General features: G+C 34.3%; 2 protein-coding genes across 2 annotated transcripts in view; one reads left to right on the top strand and one right to left on the bottom strand.

The window, feature by feature from the left end:
- Positions 1–12,236, top strand: part of LOC134251344 (uncharacterized) — a 41,876-nt gene that overhangs the window by 16,546 nt on the left and 13,094 nt on the right. The window lies entirely within an intron of this gene.
- LOC134251357 (pre-mRNA-splicing factor 38A-like) lies at positions 295–6,042 on the bottom strand. Its single transcript, XM_062733747.1, has 9 exons — positions 5,894–6,042; positions 5,314–5,473; positions 5,076–5,197; positions 4,085–4,170; positions 3,206–3,301; positions 2,813–2,898; positions 2,636–2,706; positions 2,174–2,195; positions 295–698 (listed from the first exon to the last, which is right to left on the bottom strand). The coding sequence occupies exons 1-9, from the start codon at positions 6,021–6,023 to the stop codon at positions 479–481; spliced, it is 993 nt and encodes a 330-aa protein (XP_062589731.1). The 5' UTR covers positions 6,024–6,042; the 3' UTR covers positions 295–478.

Genomic DNA, 12,236 nt, shown 5'->3' on the forward strand with positions numbered 1-12,236 from the left:
TTTGTGAAAATAACATATTGGTGTAGTTGTAGTAGCAGTTTTGGTCTTGCTACCATAATATTTATCGTAATTACCGGCATTCACCTTTGTGTAATTTCAATTGCATATAAGTGTTATCATATCAATGTAGAGCACCTGTATCAAGATAATAAGCCAAAAGGTTCAGTATTCATGTGAGAAGTTGTTATTATATGGTTGTTGATATTTCGAATGCATCCAACAACGCTAGTTCTTGCAATCATTTCATTTTTGTTACTGATATTTATGATTCAACAAGATAAACATTGTTTCCCATTATTTTGATGCTTGTTTTATTTCAGTTAAAACCTATGAAGTTCAATATTTCAGACATGTTATTTAAAATTAAATTGTTCCATGACAATGAAAAGGTGATCTGCTTTCTATTAAACAAAGTTTTGTTTCCTATAACATAGTTCTCTGAATTCACACAACATGGCATAAAGCAACAAACTCCATGTTATTTCAGGGGTGGTAGTCCCAGGGATGCTCTGAGTTCATTGGTCTCTGCTATACTAAGCTCTGCCTTTGATTCAGACCTGGACCCGCCCTTATCTTTGTCTCTGTCCCTATCCTTGTCATCCTTGTGATGACGACTACTGCGATGGTGACGTTTCTCTCGGTCCCGATCTTTGTCTCGGCTCTTGTGCTCATGACGATGCTTCTTGCTTTTCTTCCGACTAAAAATATATAATGAAAGATATTTCTTATTTTCATATAGCATCTTTAAGTTTCATTCTTGGTAGTAAAAGTTAAATAAAACCAGACTAGTCAGCATGGGCCCTAATTACAGAAATTGTTGAACTGGGGTAAGGATATGATCTGTGATACATCATAGCTCAATCTGATTTTTTTTAAGCTGCCTAAAATATAAGACAAATATTAATGTAAAATACCTGTGGTTCACAATCATGTAACTAACAAGAGGCCCAGGGGCCACAGCGCTCACCTGAGCACATCGGCTAGGAAAAAGCACATATCAGATCAGAACTGAAAGTTTACTGAGGTTGGGGGGGGGGGGGCTTGAATTTTAACCCCCCATGGGATCATAATTTAAACAAACTAGAATCTACACTACCTGAGGATGATTCCATATAAATATTACTAATCATGGCTTTGAAATACTTGAAAAGAAGATTTTAAAAGGTTGCCCTATATATTCCTATGTTAAATTTTGATCAGCCATTTTGGCCACACCCTACCCCCGTGGGTCATGATTTGAACAAATTTGAATCTACACTACCTGAGGATGATTCCATATGAGTTTCATCTTTCCTGGCCCAGTGGTTCAGGAAAAGAAGATTTTTAAAGATTTTTCCTATATATTCCTATGTAAAACTTTGATTGGCCATTTTGGCCCCACCCTACCCCCGGGGGGTCATGATTTGAACAAACTTGAATCTACACTACCTGAGGATGAATCCATATGAGTTTCATCTTTCCTGGCCAAGTGGTTCTTGAGAAGAAGATTTTTAAAACATGCCATTAATTTTTCTCTAATTCATAATTATCTCCCCTTGGAAAAGGGCAAGGCCCTTCATTTAAACAAACTTGAATCCCCTTCACCCAAGGATACATTGTGGCAAGTTTGGTTGAAATTGGCCCAGCGGATCTTGAGAAGAAGATGAAAATGTGAAAAGTTTATGACAACGACAGACAAATTTTGATCAGAAAAGCTCACTTGAGCCTTCGGCTCAGGTGAGCTAAAAGTTTGTTGATATTTCTTTTAAGTATTATGATGGGAGAGAAAATGTATTGCTGGATCTGGAATCAAACCCTTGACCCTACATCACTGGTAAGGTACATTAACCACTGATTTATCCAGGCCAATATCCCCAGTTCAACCATTACAGCACTTGCTTATTATAAAGAATTTGGTAACTGATGTATTAATAAATGAGGTCCATCTTTAAGTGAATGATAACATCACCTTGGCACAGTTCAACTTCAAAACAGACTTTGCAGGGGTGTGAATTAATTTTTAATTATTCTTGACTTTACTAATAAAGTTTAGATTCTAAAGATGATTACTCCTTAAGAATTTGTTACTCAGTGCACAGTGTATCAAATTGGCACTGCATAAGAAAATATCATAAAGGGGGAAAAATTTGTGCCTTTGCAGACCAGCATTTTAAATTTGAACAAAACAACTTACTCTTCATCTCTGTGTCTTTTATCTGAAAAACAAAATAAATAAAATACTAAAATTTTATCTTTAATATTTACACAAGTACTAAATTTTAGCATGTAAAATGCTTATAATGGGTATGCATTACATTACCACTATATTTTTATATTGTCATTTCCGCTACAAACTCATTATCCTTACAAAATAACAAACTTGTTACCCCAACAAAATAGTAAATGTTACTAGTACTTGGATACATTTTGGCTAAAAACTATCTATGGCTGAACCTGCAATGCAGCAATTTATGATGTAACTCAAAGAAAGACAGTGTATGTATCAATAATGGGTGGGAATGGCAAATCTTAAAAATGTAGCATTATTAATGCTCACATGAAATTCAAGAAAAAAGTATCAGTAATGAGTCATAACATCTTGCAAGGTAATGGTTATGTACATCTGTCAAAAAATAAGAATAGAAGAAAACCTTACCTGTTGGTGACCTTGACCTCTTCCTCTTTTCCCGGTCTCTTGACCTTGACCTCTTCCTCCTGTCCCTATCCCTATAAATGGATGATTAAAATTTTTAAGTTAAGATAAGGAACAACAAGGAACTTGTGCCAATAACACTTTTCCTATAAATAACTACATAAGAAAATACCCTGGTACCTGTTTCTGGGTGAAGGTGAGCGGCGGTGCCTAGGAGGTGACCCTCTATCTCCATGTCTTCTGTCAACAGGTGAGGGGCTTCTTTCCTGGGACATAAAAAAACACTACCTCATCTACTAAGTCTTCACCAAGGAATCCATTTATAACTTACTAATTCATTTTGACAGATATGAAATCTTTTGCTGGTTTTGTAGATCTGAGATAAAATCATTCAATTTTAGAAAACTTTCGGTACTATATTTGTGTAGTTCAAAATATACTGCAGAGCATTCTGTTTAGTAACTCAGTTACAGTGGGTAAGATTTAAGGTTGAACAGTAACTTGTATCTGTAAAAACACATATGAGTATCTTATGTAATTGGTATTATTTAAGAGACAGTAAGATTATTGTACCATGGCCTCCTCGTCTGTGTCCATGTCCTCGAGGTCCTCATCGAGGGCACTGACTCGACTCTCCAGCTCATTGTTCTCCTCCAAAACATGGCGCTTCTGTAACAAAGAGAGCTCAGCAATCAATGGTATGAACAAAACCTGTTATACATGTTTCAGTAGGCTTTAATTAGTGCTATATCTATTTTGAGTGATGCATACAGATCAGTATGCATTTTCTTAGCTGAACTATGCATGAAGCTACTTAATGTTTTCTATAGAGTTAAAAACATGGAATTGTAATATCTGGTATAAAATCGACACTTACTACCTAGTTGACCTTGAAAATATCTATAAGTAAGAAAATTCTTTTCTAGTTAATAGTGGAATGGATCAATATCCATACAAGTTTGGTTCAAGTAAGACTTGTTACAAGTTACTTGGAAATGGACCTGCCCCAAAAACTTTAACCTGGTCAATCATCCTGAAAATGTAGGTCAGATAACTGGGATCCCTACAGTGGGGCATAACATAAGCTTGACCTTAGTTTAACAACAGCTGAATCTGGTATTACCTTAATCATATCTTAATGCATCATAAGGATGTAAGTATTTTTTATCTGATTAAAACAATTGTATTAACCCACCTTTTCAGAAATATTAGCAGGGAACATAATTATTAATAAACCTTATCTCTGACCTTACCATGCTTATTAATCTATTCCTGTTTTCTTATACAAGGGCTTAACACAACTTTTGAATTTGAGGACATGTAAAATTGTTTCATTAGGAAGTGAACAAAAAATTCTCAAATATTAAAATTGTAGAAATATTCTATCACTTAATAAAAACTTATTATGGAGTAGCAAACAAGCATAACTCCATTAAATACTTGGTTTCTTACTTGGATTCTGGGAAGGATGATGTCACAAACACGCTCCTCTCTCAATAAAGTGTCAATAAACTCATCCATGTGGATCAAATAAAATCCTGAAATGACAAAATATTATTTCAACTGCAGGTTTCCTTATCAATTGAAGAAATTCTCTAATCTACAATCTGATTCCCTAAGTGATATACATGTATTTCCTCTGAAATCTTACATAAGAAGGACATTTTCAAGTCTTCAGTGATACGATGCATAGTCTGGCAATTGCAGACAAATTGAGGGAAAGACCAAAAACTAGATGCCCCCAAATCTACTTTTACAGGGGCATAAAAACCTGTCTATCCTCTGAAAGACTGATATAATATGATTGACTAAGTTCCCTTGTAGTCAACTGTAATGAAATTTAAACTTCCTTCTCCCATACCAAATTGGAATTGCAGAATTGGTTGAAAATCTGTCTAATTCATCTTACCAAACAATATCAGTTTGATAAGAAAATTGTTTGCTCATAGAATTTTTTTTCATGGCATTTATTTGAATATTTCTTATCTTATTTGTAAAGTAATTATTAGACATTGATAAAAAGTTAAGAAAAAGTTCCTTGTAAATTTTAAAAAAAATTGACAAAAGTTTCTAAAATCTCAGATTTTAAAGATATATTTATGGGTGAAAGGAATCTCTGTTTTTGCCAGTGATTGCTCTACAATTTGTGTTTAAAGCATATCTAAGTATCATAAATATCAGTTTTCAGTGTGCATGTGTGTTCCCAGTTAGTTTTGGGTATGTTTAGAGTTTTGTAAACAACATGTGTCATCAAACTGGTTCATTATACCAGTTGTATAACACATGTGATCAATGAAATAGTAAATGTGAATAGGAAGCCCCTGGGGAAAAGGGCAGTCAATGTGCTCTATGAAAATTGTAGCTGAACACTGTACTGGTTATTAATTTGACATATTTCTCTGGCAACACTGTCAGGGATAACCAAGGTATTTCAGTATGATACCTCCATCTCTGTTTTGCATCTTCAGCTTTCTGTAATCATAGTAGAGTGGTTCCAGGTATTTGAAACAATCTAATGTTGTTCCTGTCAGTCTCATGTAGAAAGCTCCAAGTGCCCTGACATACCTACAACATTCAGAAAACCATTGTCAGGAATAAACATCATTCATTATATTGTAATAACACCATATTAAAATTTATCTCAAAGAAATAGAAACAAACATATAATCTATGTGTCTTACTTGAAATTTTCATTCCTAATAAATTCCACGACTATGTCTTTTTCTGGTTGAATTTGCAACATTTTCAGGACTAAACAGAGGAATGGTGATGGTTTGACATTTCCTCCATATACCCCTCCAATGTACTTCAATTCCATTGCCTTGTCAACAAGCAACTCCGCTGAATTTTTTTTTCAATAATTAAAATTATGAAGTGAATCTGGTAGTGGTTTCTTCAAAATTTATATAAATACAAAACTAGACTTTATTTAATCTATAATTTTATGATTTAAATATCTTAACAGAAGAATTGTTATTCATCATCATATGTTGTATTCTGTTTATTACTTTATTATGTTTATATGTAATATATGTTATATGTTTATGCCCAATGGGCCGTGATTTGGTAATAAAATATATTCTATTCTATTCTATATTACACAGATAATCTCTAAAACAACTAAAGACATGTGCTTTGGGAACAAAATATAAACTAGCCCATCAAATTTTCAGAAAATTAAAGCTTGTTTTTTTTTTAACAGTCCCGAATTATCTCTTCCAATTTTCTACAATAGTAATTTATAGACAAAAGAATCAATACCTGTTAAAGCAAAACATTCTTCCTTCCAATATCTACACTCGTAAATGCGAGTTCTTATTATTTTTTCGACCAAATACTGTGGATTTGTCCCCTTTACTGAATGAGCGTCTTTCACAGTTCTGTTCGCCATTTTCTTTTCTATCCTCCAGGGAAAAAATCGAGGAGTTCCTAAATGGGGGGGGGGGTACATGTTCTGTAAATTTCAAGTATTTGAACTTGAATGTTATGTTAAGTAAATAAAATACATGATAAAATGTTGATAAAAGTGAAAATATTATGCAAAAAATTACATCAAACTAAGTTTTGTATTTATTTTATTTATCTTGTACGAATATAATATTGATCGATTTGTCTATTCAATGCAAAGCGGGAGGGGCTCCGAAAGAAAAACAGCGGGAAGAGAAAGACAAGAGAAAAATGACTTCACGGCGATATTTTCCTGTTAAAAATGATAAAAATTTCAAATGGACCGAAAATGGTAGTATTGTGAAAGATAGGAGGAGACCACATGAAAAACACTACAGGTAAACATGTATTGAAGCGTGTTTAATTGAGCAATATGTTATAGAGTGCAAAATAAAGAGTGCAAAAATCTTAGTCAGTCTGACATCAATAACTGGTATGACACTGTCAAATTTTTATGTAACAAACTAGACCTTAATTTACCCATATGTAAACAGTTAAATATGACCACATTTAAAGGACTACTGAAAAAACTTATCAAAAAGCATTTTTACCAATATTGGCTTAAAATACACGATGAGGGTCAAAAACATGGTAAACTTGATAAATATTTTTTGTTGAAGAATACTTTTGCCATTGAGAAATATTTATTATCTTTAAAGTCTTTTGAACAGAGGAAAATACTGTGTAAATTCAGAATAAGTGCACATGAATTAAGAATTGAACGTGGTAGATATGAATATACAAAAGATATTAATGGGAAAAAGATCCCTCTAGAAAGAAGTCAACGGACATGTACTCTTTGTAATTCAAATTGTATTGAAGATGAAATCCATTTCCTTACAAATTGTTCTTTATATAATGAAGAAAGGAAAGTTTTATTTAACTTTTTAAGTGACAATTATAAAAATTTCAACACTCTGTCCAACAATCAAAAATTTTTATGGATTATGGCAAATGAAGATCACAATATATTATTTAAACTATGTGACTTTTTATCCAAATCTTTTATTAAGAGAAAAAATCTCATTAAAAAATGATAAAAGTAAAAATGTTAGGATATACATAATTATTCAATTCATATGTACTTCAGTCTCTACTACTAATGTACTTTGCATTTTTTTTTCTTTTTTTTTTCTCTATCTATCTTATAAACATTATAAGTTCAAAAATGCATGTACATTAATTAATTGCCATTAGCCTAAATACTGATGCTCCATACCACAATATGATACATATGTATATATACATTGAAGAGTCATATGTCTATTTTATGTACATGTTTGTATAGGTTCATGTATGTCTAAATCTTTTGTTTTGTTTTTCCTTTTTCTGTCAACTATATATTAGGCCTTTCTCTTGTAAGTTTGTACTCTTTATGCTCATTTGAGCACTGAATTAGTAATAAAACATATCTTATCTTATCTTATACATGATATAGATAGAATTGACTCACTGTTATTGTAACGTTTTTCTCTCTGGGATGTTTGTTTTTACCCGCGTCACAAAATATTGTGGATCCCGTGTATAAATTCAGGAAATCTAGATCTTTATAGATCTAACATCAGAACAACGACGGAGTTCGTTTCAACAAATGTATTAATAATATCCAAACGTAGTTTACAATCCAGTACAAGCAATGTGTTTCAGCTCACTAACTCTCTCTCTCCTTATATACCCTGTCTGACACCTAACGTGATTTAGGGCACCTAGTTAGGGCATTAGGCTCCATCGTTAGGGCACCTGTTAGGGCGTTAGGCTCCATCATTAGGGCACCCTGTTAGGGCAATCGGCTCCATCATTAGGGCTCCTATTAGGGCAATCAGCTCCAAGTATTAGGGCCTCTGCACCATTGTTAGGTGTTAAGACACTTGATACATTTAGGGCATCTGATAAGCACCATAATTAGGACACTAATTAGACTTCCAAGATAAGGGTGCTAATCAGGTACCATGGTTAGGGCTTATCAAATAAACAAAAATAATATCCTATTTTATTAACAACTGTAGCATATTTACATACATAAACAAAAACATTACATCGGTCCCTCCTTTTGAAACATGACTTCCACTGTCATCAATATTTTAAACATGAACATGAATTATAATTGACATGAAAGGCAATACCTCGGTATAAGAAAAAGATCATGTATAATTTTATAATTTCGAAATTCACACACAAACAAAAAAATGCCCAATACACAAAACCCAAACAAAATCAATAAAAAGACAAAAAGGTAATACAACGAAATTTTTTTTCAATTAAAAAAATGTTTCTAGATTAAATCAAAAGTCCATGTAGTTAACACTGTTATTGGTCTTGAGATTTCTCCCGCCGTATTTTAAGCACTTCCTTTTCCAACTTCTGTTTTGGGTTTTCTTCCCTTGTTTTTAGGCCGTCTAGAACCGACTGACACCTGGCCTCCGGCATCAGTCATCTTTAGTTTAAATAATTCCTGACAGTTCTCTTTTCAACACAATTATGGTCTCGAGAGGTGTCACTTTGTTGAAGTCTTCTTCCTTCTCTCTGGTACCATGGGCTGTAAGGGCGTCCCCTCCTCCCTGGACCTGTACTGGTACATGTACTTGCGGTTCTCATGTTTTTATAGATACTGTTGAATCCGTCACTCGCGCTTGGAGGTTTGGCAGTATCTGCAGCTGCTATTTCATTATTTAATTCCCCATCTTCAATCTCATACACAGGCTTATAGCCTGGTTTTGTCTCTTTTGGCAGTTCTTTTTCCCCAATTCGAAAGCACTCTTCTTGCACTGCATTTAAAACTGCTTCTTGAAGTGTCCTGGGTCTGGTCCGTTTTACTGCGAGTCAAAAATCCTCAGATTGTCCACACTTATCTAAGAAGGACTGTATAGCATTTTCTTCAATTAAATCTGGATTTCCTGGATAGGCCCTTCGGTACAAATCTTCTTCGATGGCCTGTCCTAAATCTCGCAGGGACTCATCCGGTAGTCGTCTCCTTAATTTTACATCCGCAATATATTTTTCTTTCATTGCAGAATGTCCAAATCTTTGATTCATTTTCTCCTTTAGTTGCTCATAATCACACTGTACAGCAACAGGCGTTCCATATGCGTAGCTCTCGGCTTGTCCTCTCAAGGTGCTGAGCAAAACTCTGCGGGATTTCTCGGGTCTCCATGAGTTTAGTTCTGCAATATTTTCAAAATACCGCAAAAACTCATCCCAAACATCATTGTTGACCCCAGAGAATGTTCTTCTCACTGGATAATCATTGGTTCGTTGACCAGCATTTAGTGTCATAGGACTGTTTCTAGGTGTCCCGCAAGCCATAGGAATTTCAAAATTGTACCCAAGTCCCTGAGGAGACAGATTACCCAAATAAGGAGTAGTGCATCCAGATTGCCCAAAAATTTTAGGTTCCTGATTGGTACCTGTAAGGGCATTAGGTGCACTACCACCAGTATAGGGTGTATCATTAGGTATCAAAGAAATTTCCTTACTGGCATTCGGCAGACCTAATTCTCCATACTTCCATATTACTCTGATTACCGTAACAAGCAATATCATACTCGTTATCGATACTAGAGAAATTACTGCATTTTCTTGAGATTCCCGCACGATCTCATTTTCTGGAAAATAGATCCAGGTCATCACCATCAGGGAACATCTTATCAAAGCAAAAAGTACCCAAATAAATATGATTCTCTTAAAGCTTGGCCTTGGATTGTACTCGTTTTGAACAGAAAGACCCTGCGAATTTTGCCTGAACTCCTGAAAGTTAGGATTGTCTGGCATTACTCGACTTGTGGGGTGCAAACTTGTTCTACACCCTGCATCGACCTCTATTCCAGAGTCATTCAGAGGAGCTGGACTGTTGAAGTACTGTCCTACCTTTCTAGGCGTAATTCTCCTCCTTATGACGGGTGTCTCCATTTCAAACTCTATGTTGCCTCGTTCCTGTGTTACACGTAGAATGACTTCTTTGAATCCCACCGCTGCCACCAATTGTGACGTTTTCCTCTCTATGGTGTGTTTGTGTATACCCTTGTCACAAAGTATTGTGGATCCCGTGTAGAAGCTAGGAACTTTAGATCTTTATAGATCTAACATCAGAACAACGACAAAGTTTGTTTCAACAAGTGTATTAATAATATCCAAACGTAGTTTAAAATCCAGTACAAGCAATATGTTTCAACTCACTAACTCTCTCTCCTTATATACCCTGTCTGACACCTAACGTGATTTAGGGCACCTAGTTAGGGCATTAGGCTCCATCGTTAGGGCACCTGTTAGGGCGTTAGGCTCCATCATTAGGGCACCCTGTTAGGGCAATCGGCTCCATCATTAGGGCTCCTATTAGGGCAATCAGCTCCAAGTATTACGGTCTCTGCACCATTGCTAGGTGTCAAGACACTTGATACATTTAGGGCATCTGATAAGCACCATAATTAGGACACTAATTAGACTTCCAAGATAAGGGTGCTAATCAGGTACCATGGTTAGGGCTTATCAAATAAACAAAAATAATATCCTATTTTATTAACAACTGTAGCATATTTACATACATAAACAAAAACATTACATTATGAAGAATCTTACTTTAATTTATACAGGTCCAGTCCAAAGACTATTTCTACCTACGTAGCTATTAATAGCTACGTAGGTATTTATACCTACCCAAAGTAGCTATTTTTACCTACTTTTTATATTATCTGCATTTTGTGACCAAAAGGCCAAACGGCGCAACATGGTGAATACCATATATTTTGATACAGTCACATTGATGATGAATACAACAAAATTTTGGTCAAAAAATGATTTCTTCCTGAAGCGGCAATTTTACATTACTTTCTATGCAAAATTGATAATGTACGAAGTAATCATTTTTTGGCCAAATTTTTGTCATATCCATCATCAGTCTGACTGTATCAAGGAATTATGTGCCCACCATGTTGCGCCTTTCATGCGTTTGGCCATAAAATGCAGAAAATACAAAAAGTAGGTAAAAATAGCTACTTTGGATAGGTTTAAATACCTACATAGCTATTAATAGCTACGTAGGTAGAAATAGTCTTTGGACTGGACCTGTTATACTGTAAAAATAAGTATCTTAAACTTTTTAAATTTATATTTGTAATTTTATATATTAAAGAGAAGTGATATTAGACAAAATGTCTTTGACAAAGGTGTGACACGCAAAACAGAAAATTTGAGATCACTCCTTCCCAGGAGGGGGTTCTTTGTCCCTTTGTTGACCTTAATTAAGTTTTAAGAGCCATTCTCTGTAATGATTTGAAATTTTATATAGAAGCAGTGGCACGCCTAGTCTCAGAATTTCTCCAAACTCTCTATGATAAAAGTCATTGATACCCTAAACTGAAATCAGGCAAAAATTGGTTGCTATGCTTTATAGTTACCATGGCAACATGTCTTAAAGTTCGAGAAATGGCATTTTTTAACATGTTTAAAGCCCCATAGTTAACATTTGCGGCAAAGCAAACAATTGGCAATTAATGTTTCCAAAAGTTGAAGGTCAGATGTCTCAAATGCATGATAAACATATTTGGTAAATCAACTATTACATACGTTACTATGGTTACAAAGTATTCAAAAGTAAAAAAAAAATATTCATTGAATTTTATAAAGTCATACACATAAAAATAAAAAGCAATTATAGGATGAAATGTGACCAAATAATAGAAAAAAGAGCCTTGAAACATATACCAAGAAAAAAATATGATATTTCTTTTTGGTTGGCAATGATTGCCAAGGTTTTTATACCACAGAGAGCCTTTAAAGTAACACTGTGTATGTTTAAATCTGATCCTATCTTTTAAAAAAGGCGCATTTTCTCATAACTAATGATCAATTTTATAAGATGTTGGTATGCTCCAAGTTTTCCCATTTGAAAAAATTCAGATTAGATTCTTTAAATAGAGCGTTGCTATGGAAATAAGCAGAAAATATATGCTTAAATACCTGAAAAATATTTTCTTTCCTTGGATACGTACCCTTCAATGTAGATTCCCAAAACTTTTATGATTGATATTTATTAACAGCTAACTTGACTTTTAATTTTGACTATCATCCAATCTCTAAGTGGATGCAAGAAGTTGGCACACAGGGTTTAATATTGATATAAAGTTCACAAATTCGAACATTTTCACTTCTTGGTAACCATAGC

Source organism: Saccostrea cucullata, unplaced genomic scaffold (genome assembly GCF_032062105.1).
Source record: "Saccostrea cucullata isolate Sc308-1 unplaced genomic scaffold, CSIRO_AGI_Scuc_v1 ctg197, whole genome shotgun sequence".
NCBI classification, from domain to species: domain Eukaryota; kingdom Metazoa; phylum Mollusca; class Bivalvia; order Ostreida; family Ostreidae; genus Saccostrea; species Saccostrea cuccullata.